Raw genomic sequence first — 27,360 nt, forward strand, 5'->3', positions numbered from 1 at the left:
ACAATCCCTTACCTGGAATCCGCAAGGCAAGAGAAAAAGAGGTCGTCCCAGAATAACCTGGAGAAGGGAGCTGGAGGCAGATACCAAAAAGAGTGGTCACAATTGGGGACAGTTGGAAAGACTGGCCAAGGACCGAGACGCCTGGAGAGACTTTGTTTGTGGCCTATGTCTCAGACGAGACGACAGGCGATGATGATGATGATGATGAATAATGAAAATCAGGTAGAATGGAAATGGGTAATGAAAATATTTTTAAACAAACGTGGAAATATGGGAATAGGTTCAGATGTTTTATGAATGAAGTTGAAGCAAACCATGATAACTGGAATTCCAGAATTCTATGTGGAAGTTTTAGAAGCATGGGGGGACTTTAAAACACACTTATGTATAAAGCTCAGAAAAAAGAGGAGTTCTTAATCCATTCTTATATCTGGACTTCTGTATAAGACACAACATCATATTGTCAGAATTGAAGTTGAATAAAATTAGAATAGTGGAAAGTTCCCTGTGCAAAGTTTGTTTGGCCAAAGATGAAGGTATTTTACATATGTTTGTATCATGTACAGAACTGCAGATTTTTAGATTAAAGAAAAAAAATGTTGTTAAAGAATTGATGGATGAGAAAACTGCTAACATTGAAAATTATCAGGGATGAAATAGTGTGTTTTTTTTTTGGTGTCAACATAGAATGTAAAATGAGATATGTGATAAATATATTCTTTAGTGTGGGACATACAATATGGTGTAAAAGAAACATAGTAAGGGAAAGGGGAAAGAAATTGGATCTGTGGTTTAATTTAAAAAAAAAAATAAGGAGAATATATAAAGAAGGTATAAATGAAGGTATATTGCAATTATTTGATAAGTTGATATTGAAAAATAGCCCCTTTGTTAAAAATAATCTAAATGGTTTAAAACTGCAACTGAAAAATGGCTTTAAAAAGTTTCTAATGCTTTTAATTTTCTACTTTTATTGTATGTATTTAAAATGATTATGTGCATATGTTGTATTGTAACCAAATAAAAAAGCATGCCTGCTCTCGTCTGATCTCTGAAGCCAAACAGGGTCAGGCCTGGTTTGTACTTGCCCTTACGAAAATTAACCATGGTTTTATTGTGGTAAAAGTGTAGTAACCATGGTTTTTTTGGTCAATTGATTACTATGAGCAAAACCATGGTTTTACTACACTAACCATGGTTGTCAAAACCATGGTTATTTTGTGGTAACCAGGGTTTTACTACAGTAACCATGGTTTTTTGGTCTTAACTGTAGTAAAACCATGGTTAATTTTCGTAAGGGTGGATGGGAGACCGCCTGGGAATACCAGGTGCTGTTAGCATTTAATAATTTTTTTAATTATTTATTTACTGTATGTAATTTTTTCCCATAAATGTGTCCTTTCTCTAAGCGTTTGCCGATGACATGGCGTTGCCACATTAGTCTTGAAGTGTCTTTCGAATCGAGTCAGCACTCGCTTACAGCCACACCACCCTGAGCACGCAGAGTGGTACAGTCCAGGAAGCATATCGCCAAAAGGCAACTATCAAGGGTGCGTTCCACTCCAGTTTTAGACACGCACTCGCAAACTTCCCTAAACACTTCCCCTCGGGGGAATCCCTGTCGCCATTTTGAAGTGCGTTCCACTTTGGACGAGGGAAGTTTGTATGGACAGACCCTCGCTCCCTCGATTTTGACAGAGGGAGCGAGTCTACTTCATATGTACACTTCAGGCAGCTCCATATCCCACAATGCATCACGATTGTGACGTCACTTCAGCAATTCACGCTTTGCACATGGAGGGGGGCGGTCTCCGCTTTCCATGTGATCAAGGGCTTAGGGCGATCCATTTGAACCTACTTCAATTGTTTTAGCAGTAGTGGGCACTCATTCAACGTAAGCAATGACGTACATCCGAGTGAACGAGACTGAGGGAAGTTAGCGAGGGAAGGTCATAAAAAACGAACTGGAATGCAGGGCAAGTGTCTGTCGGAAACTATTGTTTTGAGTGATCTTTATCAGTGATGCAACGTCTGATTCATTTCTGTAAGCCGGCTCTTTTCGGACTGTTCGGCTCATTGAACCGGTTCAAAAGGCTGATTCACCGGTTCCTGACCTCATCAAGAAATGACATCACTATGCATTTATTTTCTAACAACTTGTATCAATGAAACATTCAAATAAAGTCGTTTGTGTCAACACATTAAAATATTAAAATAAAAAGTTGTTTTTGTGAAGGAATAGCTGATTTTTTCATTTACAAGTTAGTAATGTTTGTGGTCACAGTTTCAATCGCGGATCATAAATGTCAGTGCAACTGACCATTTTTGACTAGCCTACAACTTGAAAAGGATTCCTTAAAGACATTGATGCACAATTGCGGATGTGTTCTACATATTCTAAGTATAAAATATAAATAGACTTGTCTTTCAAACTCATTGGTTTTCCTTAAACAACTCAAATATGATTTGCATGCACAATAAATTTTACTAAAACTGAAGCTTTTTAATAAAACAAGCATATCAAGAAACTAATAAAACAAGAAACTTTGCGCATCAGGCTCGTTCAAATCCTCGGTTATACACACGCAGTGTCAGCAACTCATCCATCAGAATCATCGGCAATTCTCGCCTCTGCAATCATCGACAAACTTTGTTCAGTTTTTTTTCAGTCTGACGTGCTATTTCGGCTGTGCGTCCTGCGTCATCAACCCGGAACCTAGCCCAAAACTAAAGTTCGATTCAGTTTGATTTGTGAACCGGCTCGACTGATTAGTTCCTGAGAATCGGCTCAAAAGAATGATTAGTTCAAGAACCTAGCATCACTATTCTTTATAGTGTTTTGGGGAATTTTAGCCGTTGAGAAGTCAGGGTTAATCCTGATAATCTCCCCCAACAGCTCAGGCTGTTTGGGGGATCTAGGACTTTTTCCTGTCCAAGCTATGGTACAGAGGAGCACCATGGCTACAAACAAGGAGCAAGTAATTATGAGACAAGGCATCAATAAAAAGAATGAAGAGATGGTGGAAAGAAAAGGAGAAGACAAACAAACACTGATCCAAAAGCAACCAGAGACATGAATAGTAACAAAAGATTCAAGGCAAGAAAGAGGAGAAAACAGCAGGAGATTGCAAGCACCATCAAGAGTGGAATACAGCAAAGAGCTGACTGTGTAGGTGGAAGGAGCAGAGAAAATCCAAGTGAACGAGACTGAGGGAAGTTAGCGAGGGAAGGTCATAAAAAAACGAACTGGAATGCAGGGCAAGTGTCTGTCGGAAACTATTGTTTTGAGTGATCTTTATCAGTGATGCAAAGTCTGATTCATTTCCGTAAGCCGGCTCTTTTCGGACAGTTCGGCTCATTGAACCGGTTCAAAAGGCTGATTCACCGGTTCCTGACCTCATCAAGAAATGACATCACTATGCATTTATTTTCTAACTACTTGTATCAATGAAACATTCAAATAAAGTCGTTTGTGTCAACACATTAAAATATTAAAATAAAAAGTTGTTTTTGTGAAGGAATAGCTGATTTCAGTGCAACTGACCATTTTTGACTAGCCTACAACTTGGATAGGATTCTTTAAAGACACTGATGCACAATTGCAGATGTGTTCTACATATTCTAAGTATAAAGAACAAATAAACTTGTCTTTCATACTCATTGGTTTTCCTTAAACAACTCAAATATGATTTGCATGCACAATAAATTGTACTAAAACTAAAGCTTTTTAATAAAACAAGCATATCAAGAAACTAATAAAACAAGAAACTTTGCGCATCAGGCTCGATCAAATCCTCGGTTATACACACGCAGTTTCAGCAACTCATCCATAAGAATCGTCGGCAATCCTCGCCTCGGCAATCATCGACAAACTTTGTTCGGTTCTTTTTGAGTCTGACCTGCTATTTCGGCTGTGCGTCATCAACCCGGAACCTAGCCCAAAACTTAAGTTCGATTCAGGTCGATTTGTGAACCGGCTCGACTGATTACTTTCTGAGAACCGGCTCAAAAGAACGATTAGTTCAAGAACCTAACATCACTATTCTTTAGGACTTTTTCCTGTCCAAGCTATGCTACAGAGGAGCACCATGGCTACAAACAAGGAGCAAGTAATTATGAGACAAGGCATCAATAAAAAGAATGAAGAGATGGTGGAAAGAAAAGGAGAAGACAAACAAACACTGATCCAAAAGCAACCAGAGACATGAATAGTAACAAAAGATTCAAGGCAAGAAAGAGGAGAAAACAGCAGGAGATTGCAAGCACCATCAAGAGTGGAATACAGCAAAGAGCTGACTGTGTAGGTGGAAGGAGCCGAGAAAATCCAAGTGAACGAGACTGAGGGAAGTTAGCGAGGGAAGGTCATAAAAACAAACTGGAATGCAGGGCAAGTGTCTGTCGGAAACTATTGTTTTGAGTGATCTTTATCAGTGATGCAAAGTCTGATTCATTTCCGTAAGCCGGCTCTTTTCGGCAGTTCGGCTCATTGAACCGGTTCAAAACGCTGATTCACCGGTTCCTGACCTCATCAAGAAATGACATCACTATGCATTTATTTTCTAACTACTTGTATCAATGAAACATTCAAATAAAGTCGTTTGTGTCAACACATTAAAATATTAAAATAAAAAGTTGTTTTTGTGAAGGAATAGCTGATTTCAGTGCAACTGACCATTTTTGACTAGCCTACAACTTGGATAGGATTCTTTAAAGACACTGATGCACAATTGCAGATGTGTTCTACATATTCTAAGTAAAAAGAATAAATAAACTTGTCTTTCATACTCATTGGTTTTCCTTAAACAACTCAAATATGATTTGCATGCACAATAAATTGTACTAAAACTAAAGCTTTTTAATAAAACAAGCATATCAAGAAACTAATAAAACAAGAAACTTTGCGCAGCAGGCTCGTTCAAATCCTCGGTTATACACACGCAGTGTCAGCAACTCATCCATCAGAATCGTCGGCAATCCTCGCCTCGGCAATCATCGACAAACTTTGTTTGGTTCTTTTTGAGTCTGACGTGCTATTTAGGCTGTGCATCCTGCGTCATCAACCCGGAACCTAGCCCAAAACTAAAGTTCGATTCAGGTCGATTTGTGAACCGGGTCGACTGATTACTTCCTGAGAACCGGCTCAAAAGAACGATTAGTTCAAGAACCTAACATCACTATTCTTTAGGACTTTTTCCTGTCTAAGCTATGCTACAGAGGAGCACCATGGTTACAAACAAAGAAATGGAGCAATTAATTATGAGACAAGGCATCAATAAAAAGAATGAAGAGATGGTGGAAAGAAAAGGAGAAGACAAACAAACACTGATCCAAAAGCAACCAGACATGCATAGTAACAAAAGACATGCATAGTAACAAAAGATTCAAGGCAAGAAAGAGGAGAAAACAGCAGGAGATTTCAAGCACCATCAAGAGTGGAATACAGCAAAGAGCTGACTGTGTAGGTGGAAGGAGCAGAGAAAATTTCCATGATGGACCTTTTGAAGGGAGTAAAGTAGGAGTGTGGAGAGGTGATCGGCTGCAGAGTGAGAGGTGAAAGGATTTTTGAGATCACAATGAAGGATGTAGAGACAAAGGAGAAACTAATGGATGGAGTGAGAGTACATGCCAGAGACGTTGTAAATAATGATATGGTGGGTCTTTTTTTTATTTGCCGGTGTACTTAGAAAACGAGAAGATACTCTCCAAACTTAAAGAGTGGGGAGTAAGACCACTGTCACCAAACAAGGGTATGGCCTGAAACCGATATGGTTGATGGAACGTGGTTCTTCAAAGTCTGCTTCACAGGGCAGGTATGTTCGCTTCCATATTCTACAAAATTTGAGACACTGAGAGACAAGTGTGGGTTTGTAGACTTTGCATCAAGTCAGGGCACATATTTACGGGGGCCCTGATTTAAAGTGCTTCAAGTGTGGCAGGGGAGGACACTACGCAAGAGATTGTGAAGAACAGATGGGAGTGGAGAGAGAGGGAATGAAAAGACAAGGAGATGGCAAAAGGAGAAATGATTATCTGCCTGATGATAAAGAAAAAAAACAACTGATGATGCTGGTGAACAAGGGAATGATGGAGTTGAAGATTGTGGAAGAAGATACAAAATGGAATGGTGAGACAGAGCTGAAAACATTAGTGAAGAGGATAATGGTGAGAAGCAGATGGAGCAGTCCGGAGAGAGAGTGAGGAAGAGGAGGAGAAAGGCAAGAAAATGTCCAAGAATTAAAGGGATAGTTCGGCCAAAAACGATATTAAACCCATGATTTACTCACCCCCAAGCTGTCCGAGTTGCATATGTCCATCGTTTTTCAGACAAACACATTTTCGGATATTTTAGAAAATATTTTAGATCTTTCAGTTGATTAAATGTAATGTTACGGGGTCCAGCAATAGTCCACGACCTTCAAGTCCAAAAAAGTGCGTCCATCCTTCACAAATTAAATCCAAACGGCTCCAGGATGATAAACAAAGGTCTTCTGTGGGTAATCCGTGCGGTGTTGTTGTAGAAATATCCATATTTAAAATGTTATTAACGTTATAAACTACCTTCCGGTAGCGCCGCCATCTTAGACTCAGGAGAGAGTATTAGCGTAGTGTACGCACTTTTCTTAGTGACGTATGACAAATTCGGAGGGCGGGGGCACAGAGCAGCAGCAGAGAAACTCTGTACGCTGCGTAAGCTCTCATCCTGAATGCGCATCACTCTAAGATGGCGGCGCTACCGGAAGGTAGTTTATAACGTTAATAACATTTTAAATATGGATATTTCTACAACAACACCGCACGGATTACCCACAGAAGACCTTTGTTTATCATCCTGGAGCCGTTTGGATTTAATTTGTGAAGGATGGACGCACTTTTTTGGACTTGAAGGTCGTGGACTATTGCTGGACCCCGTAACATTACATTTAATCAACTGAAAGATCTAAAATATTTTCTAAAATATCCGAAAATGTGTTTGTCTGAAAAACGATGGACATATGCAACTCGGACAGCTTGGGGGTGAGTAAATCATGGGTTTAATATCGTTTTTGGCCGAACTATCCCTTTAAGAGAGAGGGGAAGCAGGAAAAAGAGAGAAGAGGAAAAAAGAAAAACCTCAAAGAAAAAAATATAAAGATTGAGTGCAAAGAGGAAGTTTGAGGTGGACAGAGAACACGTTGACCAAACTAAAGAACTGCGACAGGGTATGTAATATGTGTCTAAATGTTTTATTTAATTACTTGTTTTTGGTTACTCTCATGGCCAGTGTAACTTTAATAAACAAATGGGTTACGGGGTAAAAGGAAGATGAAAGAGCTACTATTTATGTATATGAGTGATATAATTTGCATACAAGAAACAAACTGGGAAGAAGATAAGTTGAGGGAAATGAGGGACGAATGGAGACGGGACATATATTACAATAATGGAGCAAATAATGCAAGAGGTGTGGCAATATTAAAAAAAATAGTGTGCAAAACATAAGGGAAGTCGGTAGCACTTTATTTTACAGTACGTGTACTTACCTTGTACATATATAATAAATAAGTTGTACTTACCGACAAATGTGTGGTACTTACTTTTAGGTATCTACATGGTAATTAACTGGTATCATTACTGTACTTACCAGTTGTACATACTTGGTAGTTATTATGTAACTCTAGATAAGTACTGGATAATAACAGATACATACTTATAGTGTAGGTATACTGTACCTAACGAGAAACATTACTGTACTAACAAATAAATGTACAATTTAAGTATTTAGTATTTACAGGCAAGTTAACATTAATGACAGGTATTTATAGTGTACATATATGATAACTAATTTCAAACACTTCTGTACTGTGTGTACTAGTGAATGTACCCAGTAGTTAATGCGTATGACAGTCAATGGTTGGGTTTGCCTCACAGTGACATGTATATGCTACATCTTAGGTGGTAGGTCCTATGTAATAACTGTGTAAAAAGCAACACTTTATTTTACAGTCATGTTTCCATGCAGTTACCATGGACGTACTAGTGAATGTACCGAGTAGTTAATGCGAATGATAGTCAGTGTTTGGGTCTGCCGGACAGTGACATGTATATGATGCTATATCTTAGGTGGTAGGTCCTATGTAATAACTGTGTAAAAAGCAACACTTTATTTTACAGTCCTGTTTCCATGCAGTTACCATGGACATACTAGAGAATGTACCCAGTAGTTAATGCATACGGTTATTTAATGCTTGGTTTAAAGGGCAAAGATACTGAGTCTGAGTACCTAAATGGCACATCAGTAATGTTTGTTCTTAGTTATCATATACGTATGGTATAAGTATAACTTACACTTGCCTGGAGGTACCACACACTTATCGTGTATATACAATTTGTAAGTACAGTAGTATTTGATATTAGTTATCATATATGTACACTATAAATACCTGTCATTTACCCTAACTTGCCTGTAAATACTAAATACTTATATTGTACATTTATTTATAAGTACAGTAATGTTTCTCATTAGTTACAGTATACCTACACTATAAGTAAGTATATGTTATTACCCAGTACTTACCTAGAGTTACATAATAACTACCAAATATGTACTACTGGTAAGTACAATAATGATACCAATTAATTACCATGTAGATACCTAAAAGTAAGTACCACACATTTGTTGGTAAGTACAACTTATTTACCATATATGTACAAGGTAAGTACACGTACTGTAAAATAAAGTGCAACCGGGAAGTCTATAAAGATCAGAGAGGAAGAATTTTGGTAGTTGAATTCATATATGGATGAGGATTTCAGGTTAATAAATATATATGTTCCAAATATAAAATTAGACAGGAGAGAAATTTTAGAAGAGTTAAAAGTATTAGTTGTTGGGAAATGCATTGTAGCGGGAGACTTCAATATAAAATGCAGTAGAATAGATGTTGGCAAGGGAGTAAAATTTAGATGGGAGAAATCGAGGGGAATGTTAATGGAGACAATGAAAGAAAAATGATTGATTGACGTGTGGAGACATGAAAACCCAGGGAAAAGAGAGTTCACTAGGAGACAGGGAAGGGATACTGAAACAGAGAAGAATAGATTTGGTGTTAGCAAAGAAAGAAACCATTAGATATATAGACGGGATAAAGCATCAAGAAAATTGTAATCATGATGGGATTAGGTTCAAAATAAAGATGGGTAATGATGGGGTAGTTGGAGGGATGTGAATATTGAATGCAGGATATATTCAAGAGGAAGAATATGACACTGCAAGGAAAGGCAAATTTCTGGAGCGTTTACGTTTAAGCACTAATCAGTAAATAGCGAGTTTCTGGCCATTTTTTAAGTATGTGCACTGGCGTGTCTGGGTTCTTAACACTGACAGAAACGGACCACAGGGCTCTACAAGCCTATTGTACAATGGGCTGATTTTTTTGTTATGCAGTTTCAAAATATAACACAAATATGTTTAAATGTAGGAAAATGTAGATATTATCAGTGATATTTCTCCGGCCCCTCATTTGAGATGCTTTTCATGAACTGGCCCCGTGACAAACTAATTGAATAGCCCTGTTGCAGACACTCAACACACAATCATATTCATTAATTGGAAATAAATGAAATTATATTAGGCTACCAGTGCTGCTGTCGCTCTCTCCTATCTATCGCTTATTTTAAAAATTAGCTAATGATCAATTAAATGCAGCTTCTAGCCTATCTGCTGCTTTTGGTGACGTGAACTCTGGTCTACATTAAATCTGCATATAGCACAGGAACAGAATATCCTTATGAATTGAGCGGTGTAGTCAACTTTTTTTCACCGTGCTCCTATCTTTCTTTGTGTCCGCCTACTGTTGGACTTTAAGGCGTCCATTGCATGTTCATAATTTAGAGGAAAGGCACAAAATACAAATATCTAAGTTCAAATATTTATTGATCAGATATGAAAAAGTTTTACAGCGCGCTGGGTCGTCTCAAGTGGCGAACAACCAGCTCAGGAAGTAACATGCATATTTATAAAATATGTGACGTCGATCTTCTTTTTAGAATCTCCACCCACAAAGGCCGTTCCCCTCGTCAATCTGACTCCATCACCACACCCAGTTTCAGCCTGTAGGCGAAGATGGACACACACAGACAAAGAAAAAACAAACTGTTCTCCGCTCATCCCTGAGGGCCATGCAGTCCGTCACTTTCTCCCCAGTACTCCTCCACTTCACATATGATTGACTTCACATAGCATATTATAATGCTTTCTTAAAAACAAATCATTAATAATACATTCATTTATTCATAAAAAACATAAGCTGTAAGATGAAAGTGATTATTATGTAAAACACATTTCAATATCATGACATCATTTCATTATTCGTAAAATTGGTTATATGAATAAGGCACACATTAACTTCTTTAGATAGATAAACACATATTAAATCTTTTACTGCAATACTACTTCTAAGCAAACACTTTAATCATTATTAAAAAACCATCAGTTAGGGAAGAAAACACACACACACACACACACACACACACACACACACACACACACACACACACACACACACACACAAAGAACAAGCACAGGAGATTCTGTTCTTCAAGGTTGAGCTGCCATGCCCCCATTAAGTTATTCTGTATGCAACCTTCATTTCATTGGTTAATACACATTTATCAAAGACAACATCTTATATTTATTACATCAATTATTCAATGATTAATACTGATTAAGTAAGAAATACATTGCATATTTTATCCTGTGAATATTAAAGCATTGGTTAATAACATGGTTGCCTGTTTACTTTTCCCCCTCAGGCCTCGCTCTTATCTTGATCAATGCCAGGCGTAAATTCCTAGCTAATCCTCCTTGCAGCTTTACACACACACAAAAGCTGGTAACTTTCCACTCTCAAACACAAACACCTCATTTTTACATAATAGCTCAGTGCATATATGAAACACACAATGTTTATAGAATAAAATTATTAATTAAAGAAATATAAAATGGAACAAAATCAATTTCCACAGTCCTTATTTGGACATCTTTGTAACTTTAACACTTTTGGCAATCAGCATGAAATGTAGGCAGTAAATATGTAAAACATAATTATTCAACAACACAACAATACTCCATTGTTCATGAATTGGTTAAATGCATTCATTAGTTAAAGATACTAATTTTCACTTTCTCTAAATATAACATAGTTATAAAGCAAACAACTTGTTTATTGAAACCATCTGTTCTGCGTGTTTTCCCTTCAGGGCTTTGTTATCAGCGTTTGCTGATTTCTCCCCCAACCGAAACCACAGCCTCTCAACTTTACACACAGACAGCTTTCTTGTACTCAGCACAGGAACCATTGTTGTAATAATACACATGAATTAAGATTATAAACAGCACAATTAGTAAAACAAAATCAAATCCCACACTACATTTTTTCATTTAGGAGCATATGTACTCCTTGGGAAAAAGGTTAGCGTAGAGCCCTGGACCAATGAGTCAGTCTAAACACCACATAAGTAAAGCCATGCGTCTAAATAACTGGTTACACACTTAATGTTTCAAATGATTAAAATAAGAATACATGTAAAATTGTATGCCATTTAAACTAAAAGTGCGATCAGTCAACAAGACCATAACACAACAAGTCTCAATTAACACATTTATTTTGTAGTAAAGCAACCCATGCAGCAGGAATTCAAGGACTGCAACATTTAATATTCAGAATATTTAAAACATCAAATATAAACACAAAAAAATCATTCCTTACAATCCTGTAGTTACAATGTATAATGGACTCTTATAATGGACAACTTATAATGAAAATTTTAAAAGAAATATATCACTTGAAAATGATAATTCTGTAAAAATTTACTTACAATCTGTCACAAAATGTTTTGACAGAACCCAAGTGCAGACACAGACGTACAAAAATAGGGATTTTATTAAGACAAACACAACAAAATAAACAACCACGAAGGAGCAAAAATAACATACACAGGATAAAAGACTAAACTAACAAAATACTCACACGGGTATAACGAGGTATAACGACAATAAACAGGCACAGAGTAACAAACACAAAGACCTTAAATAGGGGAAAACTAATGAATACAAGAGGTGACATGGATTAAACAATGAGGGTGACAAGGGAGCGAGGTAAAAGTGACAAGACACCGGGAACACGTGGTCTAGTAAAACCCATACTAAGACCATGTGATCCCACACAAAACATGGGCCTGTCATGATCCTGCCACAAGACTAGATTAACCAAAGGCTGAGATGGCAGAACCATGACACCCTCAAGTAATACCAAACCTGTATACATAAAAAATGTTCAGTTAAACACAAAGATTTTAGAAAAATGTTAGCAACTGAGATTTCTGAGGCACCATTGACCATCACCGTAGTAGAAAAAAAATGACAATAATAGTGAAAGGGGCCCCTGAACTGTTTTTTTTTCTTCACCAAATTATTTAAAATCTAATTTTGTGTTGATACAATAATTTTTTCTACTCTGGTAGTTAACAATGCCTCAGACATCTATTACTGACATTCACCAAATATCTATATTGTTTAACCAAACAAAGAAATTTGCAACAAGCAACATTTAGAAATTAAGATGTTTAGTAAAAATCTAGTTTATAGAGGTGTAAGTGTCCCCCGAAAGGTATGCTCAACTTTAAGAGAAACAGATGATGTGTTTGGTGTGTGTTCAAAAGGAGTGCATCCCAAATCTTCCATGACTTCAGTGCAATGCTTAATTTTCCGAGATGAAAGCTGACCAGTGTAAGCCCGAGTGGTGTGATTGCAAAGGTACTTTGGAACAGCCTCTAGTCGACTCTGCAATTTTCTCAACAGATCATCAATAAATGGTCTGCGGCATGGGGGCTTGACAAACCAAACCGGCTTTCCATCCAGCATCCCATCCTCCTCATCACTCATGTGATCTATTGTGACCTCACTCCAGACATCTCTCTCATCTCCTCCGACCACTGCTGCTTATCCAGACCTTGACGCTTTGTGTGCTTGACTTCATATGGTGCGGCACTGACTGATCAGCATATGACATTAGAGTAACATTTCGACTTGCTCTCGCGGTACTTTGATATCTTCGCTGCTGAATTCTGTGTAGCGCCATATAAAGGGAAACACTTTTTGACTTTTTACAGCAAAGTACAACCAAAATGAGAAGTGGCACACAAAAGACAGTGAAGGTACGCTAAAACATAAAAGTGTCAGTACTGCGAGCACTGGTTTAGCTACTTACATCGTGCGTTGCTCTTTCACCATCACGCAGCCGCACACTCGCTCTGTAGTTTGTAGCTGGCACTCCGGCATCTGTAAACAATAACTCCACCTTCTTTGATTTGATTGGCCATCGCATCATTTTGACTTTGACGAGCGCTTTCATATGCTGATTGAGGCAGGCCAGATAAAGATAGGCGTTTGAAGTAACACTATGTAGTTTTTTTACCTTTAAATAATGTCTCTAAAATTATTTCAGTGATAGAACAACTTTTAACTGGACAAATTGTACTGTTGCTGCAACCTGAGCAGCCTCCTAGCTGCTACAAGCACACTCTGAAAGTGGCGGTGGAGGGTAGAGCACACAGCCCTGCCCCTCCCCCTGCCTGCAGAAGAGTGTCTGATACCAGGCACTGTTGCGCTTTTCAACCACATGGGGGAGCTGTAAGTCATTTTTACATGCGAACTACATTGTGTTGCTTTAACAGTATTTACAGTTTGGTATATTAGGCAATTATTTAGTGACTTTTATTACACTCAGTGGGAATTTCATTGGTGGGCACGAGCTTGCGTGAGAAAATTGATGTGTCGCGTGAGAATGGGGTCAATTGCATGAGTCTCATGATGTATGCATAAGAGTTGCCAGCCCTGCGCTTTAAATCAGTCCGTGCTGTTCAGCAAAAATAGACTCGATGCGTAAACCATCGCTGCACTGACGGAACACAACACATCTGCAACGGACAGACCGCACTGCATACAGATGCTGTGTGAATTATCTAATCCGTTAACATGGGCATGTAAAAAAATGGACCGGATACGCACTCCACACAGAGTATTTTTTAATTCGAAATTAGTTTTTTTAACTATTCAAATATATATTCGAATTTAGAATATTCGTTGACAGCCCAAAAGTAAACACCAGTTCAAAGCTGTCTATTGGCTTAAGATGAAACCCTAATAGGTCACATGGTAAAAGATGTTTCAGTAGGTGTGTAACGAAACTTAGTAGTATATTTTGCAATGCAAAAATGTTTAGTTATGTTTTAAGTGCAAAAAAAGTTGCTGAAATTGTTAATATTTTAAAAATAATTTTTTTATTAGACATTCAGTGTCATTTTTAGTAACCCAGTTGCCACATTTTAAAAGTAATTAGTTACTCAGCAAAGTAACTATGCCATTATTTTTTATGTTCTATAATGCCATTACGTTCTATAACATCTTTATTATCAAAAAGAATTAAAACACAATATACGGTATTATAGACCATTTGATATGTATTTTAACATTTAGATTGCAGCCTGTTTTATGATATGCATAGAAATAAAAACACATAAAAACAAATATTGAAAATAAATTCAAGTGCAAAATTAAGACACACAAATGTAAACTTGGGTAAAAAGAAACAAAGGAAAACCTGGCCATTAGTGCAAATCTCTATAACTGTATATTAGAACTACTGCACAATAAACAGAACATTATCCAACTCTTAAATATCCAGTATAGTAACAAAATTAAATATTAAAAATAAATAATGTTCCCCACTTTGCATTCAAGTGCAAAACTAAAACACACAACTGTAAACTTGTAATAAGAAACAAAGGAAAATCTGGCCTTTAATTAGTGCAATCATCTGTATCTGTATAATACTGCACAATAAACAGAGCACTATCCAACTCTTAAATATTCAGTAAAGTAATACAAATTAAATAATGAAAATACATAATATCCAGTTATTCACACACTTTGCAATCAAGTGCAAAACTAAGACAAACAAATGTAAACTTTTCCAAAAAGAAACAAAGGAAGATCTGCCCATTAAGTAGTGCAAATCTCTGTACCTGTATATTATTGCACTATAAACAGAACACTATCCAACTCTCTATATAAATTAACATGTTGTTCGTTGAAAATGAACAATACATTAATCTATACTAAAATACTCCTCTCATCTAACAACTAAACCAGTGGTTGTAACGTCGGATAAGAAGCTTTTCAAATCTTTTGTCTGACAATCTGTTCCTCTTCGGAGAGAAGACAAGCTTGCCCAGGCTGAACAGTCTCTCAACAGGTGCACTAGATGGAGTAGCAGCATTGTAGTACAATTTTCTTGATGAGAGAAAATCCAAACAGAGAGTTAAAGTTTTGTGCTGAAGATCTAATATAGTCTGCCACCTGGTTTTCTGCTGAAGGAAAATAAATCGTTCTCTTTGGCTGAATCTGTGTGATGTGAAGATGTGCTGGTACCTGGCTTTGGTCTTCGAGGACAATTCTTCTGCACTCTGCCAGCAAACTTGCCTTAGCCTTATCCTTTAAATTCTGTGACCGCAGCCAGTGAAGTTTGAATTTTGGAAGAGTTACGGCAGCAAGTATAGCCTCTTCATTTCCCAGGACATCCGCAAATCTGGGCCCATATGTATAAAGCCGCTCAGAGAAAAATTTTAGTCTTAAGTGTGTCAAAATTCTAAGAATGACGTCATTTTACTCTTATTTTTAGACTTAAGAATAAGTTTGATTTATAAAGCCTCCTAAGTGTTAAGACTAGATCTCAGCTCCTAAATTTTTTAAGAGAGCTGGAGAGGTCTCTTAACCTAGTTAAGAGTAACAAGAGGGCAGCAGAGAGGCGGACATCATGCACTTTACAACAAGGAATGTGTTAGAATCACTTTAATCCAAATGTATTTCTATAGCACTTTTGACAAATTTCTCGTCGCATTGTTGCAAAGCAGCAAATTTACAGTAAATACAAGTTAGTAGTATATAGAAAGTACATAGGAATTAATATAACATTATGAAATATAAAGAGTATAGGTTTTTTTTAGACAATTATATTATATAATACAATATAGTATACAGTATAAAATGGATAAGATGTATAAAAATGGTATAAAAATTTGCATACACTGTAAAAAGTTAAAGATCAAATTATTGAAAAGGCCTAAAAAATATGATGTTTTATCAACTTAAATGTTCTGATTTTAAGTGAAATAATTAAAGTTAAAAATGTTTAAATATTAGGTGTTACCAATTGAAGTTTTTTAAGTAGAGCCGCTTTTACGTTTTGCAGTTTATGACAGGTAAATAAAATACCATAAAATGTAAATAAAATCTACTATAGCATTATCAACCCTAAAAAGTTAAGTATGTACAAGCTCGCAGTAACACCATTAACCCATTTAATCCCACCGGTCACATTTTTTTTCTTCTTTCTGAAAGCTCTAAAAGTGTTTATGTTGGCTCTGGGCAAGAACTTTAACTTTTAAATAAAAATTTATAAAGTCTTGATTAAAATGTATCAATGTCATCTGACTAGGGTGAAAGGTCATATGACCAGATCAGTTTACTTCCTGCTTGCACATCTAGAAGAAGATGTCTACCTCAGACTACTACAAAAAGAAGTAAAACATCTTAATTAACAAATAGAACTATCAATTTTTTGTACGTGGGGTCACTTACAGATATATTTTGAGAATTTTTTTAACGGTCACAATTGTGACCGGTAGTATAACACACTTTTTCTAATGTAAATATTTCTAATTGAATTTTAATGAAGTCCGGCTATGATGTTTCCCACTGGTCACTTTTGTGACTAATACTTCACTAACTTAACCAACATAAAATCAAAGAAGGCATAACGTTTGTGTGTGTTAGGGAGGTCTAAGGAGTAAATTGCATGTATTCAAATTCCAAGAAAAAATTTGGGATTAAACGGGTTAAATGTGATATACAGTGATATTAATACCATGAGTATAAAACCCTGACCCAAAACAACATGTTAGCGGCGAGTAAGCCAGGTGAAAGTGACAAAGATGGCAAAAATTACATGTGTGTTTAAGTGGAGAAATCCAACTTAACTTGGTCATCTTTTTCAGGCTTGATCATCAAAGTATTTTTATCTAAGTGTTTGCAACCTTTAGTCTTTTCTTTATAAACAGCTTGTGAGTAAAATCAAAATGATGCGATCCAGAACTTGAGCAAAGTGGTTTGTTAGCAACAAGAGCTCTACATTTCCATAGCTTGCTAATTCTTCTGTATCCTTTGGCCACTCTCTTGGATCCAGAGCATGTGAGCGAAGCTGAGCGGTGTGACGCTCCGCTAAATATTCCGCTCTACTGTTCAAGCGCTCCACTCAGTCGCTCACCGTCCAAGCAAGCACTCCGTTAACTTTCCGCTCACGCTCACAAATAAACCAATTCCCACTCAGATCCCGCTCCGACATAAAAAATATTTAGTAAGCCTAATTGTTTTCTGTACTGACATTCTTGGATAATTGCATTTGCATTTAATTAAAGTATTAGCTGATAAATCGCAGCTATGTTTCAGAACGACATTCTACAGCTTAATACGTTTTTATCCATTTAAATGTATTAAATAAAAGTGATTAAATTAAATGAATTAATTTAAATCATCTATTAAGAATATTTAAAAAAATCCATTCGGTTTTAAATCTTGGATCCAATACAGCCGCTAACACAAGGTGCTTGTCAGCATAGAATCTCGTAAAACGAGAAGAGGTTGAGGTTGATTTGACAGTGTTTCTGCAAACGCATGAATGGGCAGGGTCTCTGGCAGACTGGACGAAAGCTGTTTAATTTCCATAACAGCTGGAAGAATTATGCCCAGGTTTCCGAGCTCTTTTTGCATAGCATTAGTAAGTTCTGCCAGAGGTGATAGCACCTCAGTCAGGGCTTGGAGTTGAAGCACGTCATTCATAGCCAGCTTAAAAGATTTCTGGAAGTGTGGGTCTCTTTCAAACATTTTCATTACAGATTCAATCATGCGCAGCTGACTGCTTCACCTGGTGATACATGCTGGAGTGGGACGCACACCTAGTTTATCCGCCTCCTCTGTGTTTAGCGTGCTTTTCCTCACACATTTTACAAGTTTTGCCGTTCGTGTTATAAGATTGTCCACATCAGCATGGCTGTTTATCGCATCCTTTAGGGCAAGTTGCAGTAAATGGATAGGGCATCGCATATGGAGATTGCTTTCAGTGACATATGTGGTGGTCATGTTCTCCATGATCTGTGAAAAATCTGTGTGTTGACCTTCATCCATGTCCCCTTCCTCAGGGTCCTCTTCATCGCCCTCCTCCTCTTCTACTGCACTTTCATCAAACCCTGGGAGGTTGAAAGCCTGAATCATGTTACTGGGGCTGTCAGTCACCACCCTGATAACGCGTCTTTGTACACCCCAGTGTTGTAAAACACTTTCATATTTATGAAAGATATTCTCTGCTGTGTGGTGTCCTTTAAGATGTTCACAGGACAGCAACACAGTGTGACCATTGAATACTTCATCAATGAAACTTGCCACGACACCCAGAAAGCTGTGTCCTCTTCTGTTTGTCCATATGTCTAAAGTTATCGTGAAGCCATCTCCTAACTGCAACAGCTCCCGAAGTCTGCCTTCCATCTAAATAAGAGCATTTGGCATCAGAGTATCACGTACTGTATTGTAGCATGGGGTGGTGTACCCGGGCTGGGCAACACTAACAAAATGACGCATACCATCTCGTTCACCTTTTGTTAGAGGTTCATAATCCATGTATATCATCTTAAAAAATGCATCATCTAATTCTTTCTTCCGTGTAGTTGACACTGAGAATTGAGGACACTGGGGAGCAAAAACGTTTTTTATCTCCCTTGTTGCAGTTTTCTCTGTAAAGAGCAAATTAAATTACATTGCATTATTGTATGCTTAATGGTTCGGGAAAGATTTTTATTTTAAAGTGGTGTAATAAATTCTGTAGTGTTTTGTTCTGTATTTACGTACACTACCGGCCAAAAGTTTTGGGACACTTGACTAAAATGATAACTGTGATCTTAAAAATCATTTAATCTGAAGGTGTATGGCAACATGCTTGAAATTACTATTGTAGGCAAAAAATAACTATGCCAAACAGATACATTTCTGTTATTAGAAAACTAAAATTTTAGTTTAAAATATAATTTTTGAAATAGATGACTTACACTAAATATGGAAAAAAAGCAGCCAATAAGGGCCCAGATTAAATATGGACTCCTTCTATACTCTTTAAAATTCATCCTAAATTGAAAATTTGAGAAGCTTCTTGAAAAAATTACATGCTTACGATTGTGCAATTTCGGGTGACTGCACTCCAGATAATACAATATAAGAATTTTGATTTATTTTTGATGCTTTTAGTCACCAACATGATTCTCACAGTTAAATTTGTGTTATGCCTTAGATTGGACGAGTTTACTATTATTCTGTAATATGGAAAAAATATAAATAAAGAACGAGTGAGTGTCCCAAAACTTTTGGCCGGTAGTGTACAGTTGTGTGTTAGCTATTAGACCTAGTTTAACTGATACAGAGCTCTGGATATAAGTCAAATTAACAATTTGTTTCCACGACATCCACATGTTTTATTAATTCACAATTTTAAGTTATAATAAATGTAATAAGTAATTACAAAATATTATAATAATTCGTTCCACGTTTTAGTAAAACTGTAATCATACGAAATGCGCAGAAGCAAATGCAGGTGAATAAGACAATGTTTATTAAATGTAAACATAGAGAGAGTATTCAAAGTCAATGCGGAAGTAGCACAGTCCGGCAATGGTGACGAAGACTACGGTGGAAGTTGGTGATGAAGGTATTGAGTGCGACGTTGGTGGAGTGGTGAGCAGTGGTGAAATCCAGGCTGAACACAGGAACATCCACACAAAGACGACGACAATACACTAGTGATGGTCGCTTTCGAAGCACTGCTTCATGAGGCTTCGAAACCTTTACGAATCTTTTGTTTCGAATCATTGGTTCGGAGCTTGTTCAAATTTGGCGAAGTCACGTGATTTCAGCAAACGAGGCTTCATGACGTCATTACTGTTTCGAAACGTTTCGAAACTCCGTTGGTTCACCACTAGGGGGAGTTGATTTCAAAGTGAACCCATGAACCAGTATGTGAAACCCCGCCAATTTTGACTATATAAACAGCAAGCAAAGGCAAGATGTTGTGGGTTATAGAGTTGGTGGATGAAATTGTTAATTTGGCATTTGATAGCGATTGTGAAATGAGTGGAATTAAGAGACCAAGACCAAGACCAATTGTCTGGGATCACTTTCAGATTTTGGAGAACAATATTGTGAGATGTATGTTGTGTGATCAACACCTGACATACCACAATAACACCTCATCAATGTTGAGGCACTTGCGCTCCAAGCATCCAGATGAAGCTGATGGGCACACATCCGGTAGTGGTGAAATATCTGGCACATCCAGTAGAGGTGAAATATCTGGCACATCCAAACAAGGTATGTATAGAATCTGTCACACCAAACGATCTGTGCTTGTTGTCAAAAGTGTGTGTTTGTGTGGGACTTTAAAACCTAACCCCCAGTTTCAGAGACAAACAACTGAAAAAACTTAAGACAAATATTAAAAGATGCCAGTGCTATTGTTTATTAATTCACACTCCAGTAATGTCTAAGGCATGTTTATTGAATTTGCTTAAACATCTTAATGTTACCAAGGCCTAGAACAGGCTTCAACAAAGCCTTGACTGAAACCAGGCACATGTATATGAAATAATGACAAAGTTTAAATAATGAAATTTTATTTTTCAATTTTCCAGCAAGGCAAAGGGACATTGATGAGGCTCTGGTGGACATGATAGTGAAGGATTCCCAGCCATTTTCCATGGTGGAGGACGAGGGCTTCAGGGCTTTTGTGCAGAAACTGGATCCAACATATGTGCTTCCATCAAGGCATGGGCTGAAGAACATGGTTGCTGCAGGGTATAAAGTGACAAAAGAGAAGGTGGTGGAGGAAGTCAAAAGTGCAAACACCGTGAATCTTACATCTGACATGTGGACATCAATAAATACGGAGGCATACCTTGCATTAACATGCCATTATATCAATGAAGAGAAGTTGTGTAGTGTTGTGCTGGGAGTTTTGAAGTTTCCTGAAACCCACACAGCAGAGCACATCAAAGAAGCAAAGTCCATTTTGCTGGAGTCCTGGGGAATAAGAGACAAAGTGACATGTCTCATCACAGACCATGCCTCGAACATGACACTGTGCTAATCTGCTTCAGATTAGACATATTCCTTGCTTTGCACACACCTTAAATCTGGTTGTAAAAAATGCCCTCTCTCAAACAGCAGATCTTAGTGCCATTCGAGATCACTGCAGAAGAGTTGTTACCTTCTTTAGATGCAGCACAAATGCCACTGAGAAACTGTCAGCAATTCAGCAGCAGATGGGCAGACCGAAGAAGAAACTGATTCAAGAGGTGGAAACAAGGTGGAACAGCACATTTTTTATGCTCCAAAGAATATATGAAGAACGTGAAGCAGTTGGTGCTGCTCTAACATCATTAAACACCAATGTGACACCCTTGAACAGTGGACAGTTTGAAGCAATCGCACAGTGTCTTCAAGCCCTTTCAGCCTTTAACCATGCCACAGTTGAGCTCTCTGCAGAGAAAGTGGTCACAGCTTCAAAAATTATACCCATTGTCAGAATGCTGTTTTATAAAATAAACGAGAAGGCACAGAAACTTTCATCAACAACAGCAATAGAGCTCACAAACAACTTGATAAAAAACCTTAAGAAACGTTTTGGAACAGTGGAATCCTTGAGGACCTTGGCTAAGGCTACACTTTTGGATCCCAGATTCAAGACTGTTGTGTTTGGCTGTGCAGCCAATGCTGACGCTGCAGTCAAGGACTGCATTGCTGAATGCAGTGCAGTGATGCGCGAAACATCATCGGCTCCACCACCTGGGTCACCTCAGCCATCAACTTCAGCTGCAGCCACTTCAGCAGAAGGACAGGAAGACAGAGAGAACCTATGGGAACTCTTGGACAATAAGATACAGGAAACACAAAAGGTCCATTGTGTCACTGCTGATGCAACAGTTGAAGTACAGCGATATTTAAATACACCATACATGAACAGAACAAGTGATCCACTGGAGTTTTGGTCAAAACATCAAACTTTCTTCCCTCTTTCAGCTTGCCAAAAAATACCTCTCAATACCAGCTACATCTGTGCCACGTGAAAGAGTTTTTTCCAAAGCTAGAGAAGTTCTGTGCAAAAAAAGAAACCGGTTAAGTGCTAAAACACTACAACAACTTCTGTTCTTAAATAAAAATTCATAATGTAATTTTTGCATTTGTCTTGTGTTTATTTTGTCACACTTCCATTTTTTAAAACACAACTTCAATTTCACACACAAGTGCGTGTTTATCTTACTGTCCAAGAGTCCCCATAGTGTTCATCTCCATTCAGTTCACTTTGCATGTGTTTTATAGGCAGCTTTGATGAGTATAAGTAAAAAGTAAAACTAACTGCAGGTAAATTGTCTAATTAACAAAATACCCTAACTGAAACACATAATCCAAACACTTATTTTTAATGGTATTTAAATGATGTTTTATTAACAAAGTTCGGGAGGAGCACGTTCAAATAATCAACCTAATTACCTTGTAACAATGACCAGCTGTCGACAATCAGCAATCAGGTCTTCACCTGATCGGCATCAACAGAAACCTATATAGACTGAAAATCAACTCACCCTCATTCCTTGATAGTTTCAGCATAGTTTCAGCATCTGTGACAAACACACGAGCAAAAATGTCCTCAGAGTACTCCTCATCGGACGAATCCAGCATTGCCCAGGATGTGGCACATGATACAACACCACCATTCACCAAAGGAAAGAGCCTTCAGGAAACAGCAACTAAAGCCTCAGCTTCTCCACACGTTATCCGACCCAGCCGTCCGGCATCTCGCACTCCTCGACGCCGAAGCTCACCTCCACCACCAAGACACCCGCCATCTTCTCCAGCTTCTTCATACGCCTCAGCACATCCGGCAATCCCAGCAATAGAAAAATGGACAGTGCTCGGCTTGAGAAAAGCATTAAACAACGCCGACATTTACTTCTCCAAAAAACTAAACAAAGCGGAGCTCCATAGTCTCTACACTTCTCTTCAACCAACGCTGCCTTCTCCAAAAGCAACCCCCCACCGCAAAGCCGCACACAAATCAAAGAGCATTACAGTTATTTCTCAATACTCACCAAAAGGACGTAGACCACCCTCAGCCAGTCAAAGCCGAGCTCCAAATTCCACTGTTGAGCCTCAATCTTTTCCATGCTCGCACCAAGAACACCGCAAAACATCATGCCGTGCACCGCACGAGAACTCAACTCATCGATACAGGTAACGTTTTCCCTTCCAGCTCAAACATGCTTCCGTCAGCAACATTAGCCCCACCTCCACAAGCCTTTCAGTCTGATTTCTCCAATCCTTTCCCCTGTCCGTGGCCGGCAGCTCCACCATCGAGCTCCAGCGCGAGGCTGCTTCCGCTAGCAACCCAAGCTCAGATGCCGCTACCTTTACCTCTTTCCAACCCCTTTTCCTCTTCTCAAGCCCCAGGCTGCGACACAAGGTACCCACAACAAATGATACCTGCGTCAGCTACCAACTCCAAATCACCATACACTTTATTTACCACAACTCCGATGCCCCTCCCACCGAACGCTCCAGCCCTGGAACCACCCCCCGTCCCTCACAACATCAGAGCACAGATCCTCTCAGAAATTCAGGCAGCTAGCACCACAAGCGGATCCACACCCAACTCCGGTACCTCACTATTCAGAACTCATATTCCCATAAACCACCCTTTAAAATCCCTCCTCAATGCTTCCCTAGATACCATCCTCCAAGCTGTATCCCCCAGAACCCTACAAACCTACCTAACCGCTTGGAAGAGCTTCAAAACTTTCCACTCTGGTTACAACCTGACCTTCCCTGACTTTTCCCTACTCACCATCACCTCTTTCATATCCTACCTCAACCAACACAAGAACCTCCAAGCCAGCTCTATCAAAGGATACCTAAGCGGAATCCAATTTTTCCACAAACTAATTTTTGGCTCACCCTCCCCAGTAATAGCTAACACCCAGACATCAATGCTCATTAAAGGTGTCCAAAGAACCCACCCTACCCGTCCGGATGCAAGACAACCAATAACCTTAGAATTACTCACCAAATGCATCACCACCATCCGTCGAGGCTACCACTCTACTAACACCGCCCACACACTCGACGCTATGTTTATTCTAGCCTTTTTCGGGTTCCTCAGATGTTCAGAACTCACCATCACTTCCAATTTCAATTCAAATAACCACCCCACAATCTCAGATCTATCACTTCTGGACAACGACACCATCTCCTATTTCATCAAACAAAGCAAGACGGACCAAACGAGAAAAGGCCATTTCATTTACATTTTCAACTTCCCATCACCAATTCAACCATACCAGACACTCCTAGCCTACCTACATTCCAGAAATTCCCAGGCTAGATCTGCATCAGACCCACTCTTCATAGACGACTCAAACCGCCTGGTTACACGTTTTTGGTTCCAAAAACACCTTAAATCCGTCCTACTCCTATCTGGCATCCCCGCAGACTCCTTCTCCAGCCATTCTTTCTGCATAGGCGCGGCAACCACAGCCGCCCAAAAAGGTCTTTCACAACAACAGATCCAAGCACTCGGACGCTGGTCATCAGAACCCTTCAAAACCTACATTCGATCAAACCGCTCCCACATCAGAGAAGCCCAACGAACCTTCATAAGTGGATCCCACCAGCTCCAGCCTGCTCCAGGACAACACAAACTATAAGACTCTATCCACTGTCACAGCAGTGATGTTTCCTCTGCTCCCGCAGGAGCCAGCTTTTACTAAAATCCACTGCCGCAGTAGTGGTGTTTTTACCATCTCCCGCAGGAGATCTGTGCTCCATTGCTGCAGCAGTGTCATTTTCTCTGCTCCCGCGGGAGCCCTGCTTTTACTAATCCCCACTGCAATAGCAGTGATGTTTCCCCTGCTTCTGCAGAAGCCCTACTCTCCACTGCCGAAGCAGTGACGTTTCCTCTGCTCCCGCAGGAGCCCTGTTTTCCACCGCGGCAGCGGTGTTGTTTCCTCTGCTCCCACTGGAGCCCTGCTTTCACTAACCTCCACTGCCTACGCAGTGATGTTTCCCTCTGCTCCCACAGGAGCCCGTTTCCACTGCCACAGCAGTGATGTTTCCCCTGCCTCCTGCAGATGCCTGTCTCTCCACCGCCGCAGCAATGTTGTTTCCTCTGCTCCGCAAGAGCACCGCTTTCACTAACCTCCACTGCCACAGCAGTGATGTTTCCTCTGCTCCCGCAGGAGCCCTGCTTTTCACAATTTTCCTCTACTGCCGCAGCAGTGATGTTTCCCCTGCCCTCGCAGGAACCCTATTTTCACAGCGGTGCCATTTCCTCTGCTCCCGCAGGAGCCCTGCTTTCCACTAATCTCTACTGCCATCACAGTACTGTCTCCTCTGCTCCCGCAGGAGCCCTACATTTCACAAATTCTCCACTGCCACAGCAGTGATGTTTCCTCTGCTCCCGCAGGAGCCCTATTTTTCACAATTTCTCCACTGCCGCAGCAGTGATGTCTGTACTGCTCCCGCAGGAGCCCTACCTTTCACAAACTCTCCACTGCCGCAGCAGTGATGCTTCCTCTGCTCCCGCAGGAGCCCTAATTTTCACAATTTCTCCACTGTCGCAGCAGTGATGTTTCCTCTGCTCCCGCAGGAGCTCTAATTTTCACAATTTCTCAACTGCCACAGCAGTGATGTCCGTACTGCTCCTGCAGGAGCCCCAAATTTAACAAATTCGCCACTGCCACAGCAGTGATGTTCCCCCTGCTCCCGCAGGAGCCCCGTTTACCGCCATTTCACATTCCGCTTTTTTGGGGGGCACCTACACTGTTCCCGGCTGCTGTCCGATGCCAGTATTGCGATCTTTTGGGGGATTATTCTGGGTTCGGGCCTAAGGCCGAGCCCGGAACCCTCTCCCCGCCAAGAGGCGCTCCGGGCTCAGGCCATTAACAAGCTCGGAGCCCTCTCCTCGGACAGCATGCCAAATACGCATATTAATAACCCTGTTCAGAATTATTTGTAAGTGTGAACTCGTGAAATGATGTTTTATTAACAAAGTTCGGGAGGAGCACGTTCAAATAATCAACCTAATTACCTTGTAACCATGACCAGCTGTCGTCAATCAGCAATTAGGTCTTCACCTGATCGGCATCAACAGAAACCTATATAGACTGAAAATCAACTCACCCTCATTCCTTGATAGTTTCAGCATCCCTCCACCTCCCCTTCTCCGCACGATTTGCCTAGTCACCTTACTAACCAGAACAGGGGGGATTATTCTGGGTTCGGGCCTAAGGCCGAGCCCGGAACCCTCTCCCCGCCAGGAGGCGCTCCGGGCTCAGGCCATTAACGAGCTCGGAGCCCTCTCCTCGGACAGCATGCCAAATACGCATATTAATAACCCTGTTCAGAATTATTTGTAAGTGTGAACTCGTGAATGACTTGAAAAATATTTTGACAATACTACACTGTTGTGAACATATTTACAATAGTTTGCCAAATGTGTCATTATGTTTGGGCCTAGATTTCAGTGTTTACACGGATCATCATCCAATTCCTATCCCGTACATGTCGTGATGCAATATGGGCAGCAGCCAAGAGATCTGAACTTTTGAAACAAAAAAAGATTCGGATTCTGGAAGATCTGACGCAGGAAGACAAGGAGGCGAGAAACAAACTCTGGCCACTCGTTGAAAAGGCAAGAAGGGAAGGAAAAAAAGCTGGGTTTAATGGGCCAACTGCCTTCATTAACGGGAAGAAAATCTCCGTTTATGACATTTATAATGTCTCTTATCATCATTCCTTTTTCCGTTCTTTTTCTGGGTCCATGACAAGATGTGCTGACCTTCCTAAATTTATTTGAGAGGTTTGAGCTTTGTGCTCCGCATAGCTTCTAAGAAGCCTTTCATTTATTATATCTGTTTTTAGTAGTTGCATTTACCAGTGAGTTCTAATCCTATGTTCAGTTCACAATTTTCTTGTTTTTCTTTGAATGTTCGGAGGCTACGTGACTTAAGCAAACGAAAAGCTGTTTTTTTGTTTTGTAAATCAATGAAAAGGGACGTCTATTTTTTGCAGGAGACACATTCTTGTAGAAACGATGAAAAATTCTGGCGCAACCAATGGGGAAGTTCTATTTTTTTCTGTCATAATTCTAATTCGTCAGGTGGGGTCGTTAT

General features: G+C 39.4%; 1 protein-coding gene and 1 long non-coding RNA gene across 2 annotated transcripts; one reads left to right on the forward strand and one right to left on the reverse strand.

Annotated features, from left to right (window-relative positions):
- Positions 1–20,867: 20,867 nt before the first annotated feature.
- On the reverse strand, positions 20,868–22,085 carry LOC135731438 (uncharacterized). Its single transcript, XR_010526306.2, has 3 exons — positions 21,321–22,085; positions 21,090–21,214; positions 20,868–20,982 (listed from the first exon to the last, which is right to left on the reverse strand). It is a non-coding gene; the product is annotated as an uncharacterized lncRNA (long non-coding RNA).
- A 1,366-nt stretch (positions 22,086–23,451) lies between these two features.
- LOC135783408 (uncharacterized) lies at positions 23,452–25,150 on the forward strand. Its single transcript, XM_065294085.2, has one exon. It carries the CDS (start codon positions 23,452–23,454, stop codon positions 24,892–24,894), a length of 1,443 nt encoding a protein of 480 aa, XP_065150157.1. The 3' UTR covers positions 24,895–25,150.
- The last annotated feature ends 2,210 nt before the right edge of the window (positions 25,151–27,360 follow it).

Source organism: Paramisgurnus dabryanus, chromosome 2 (genome assembly GCF_030506205.2).
Source record: "Paramisgurnus dabryanus chromosome 2, PD_genome_1.1, whole genome shotgun sequence".
In the NCBI taxonomy this organism is placed as follows: Eukaryota; Metazoa; Chordata; class Actinopteri; order Cypriniformes; family Cobitidae; genus Paramisgurnus; species Paramisgurnus dabryanus.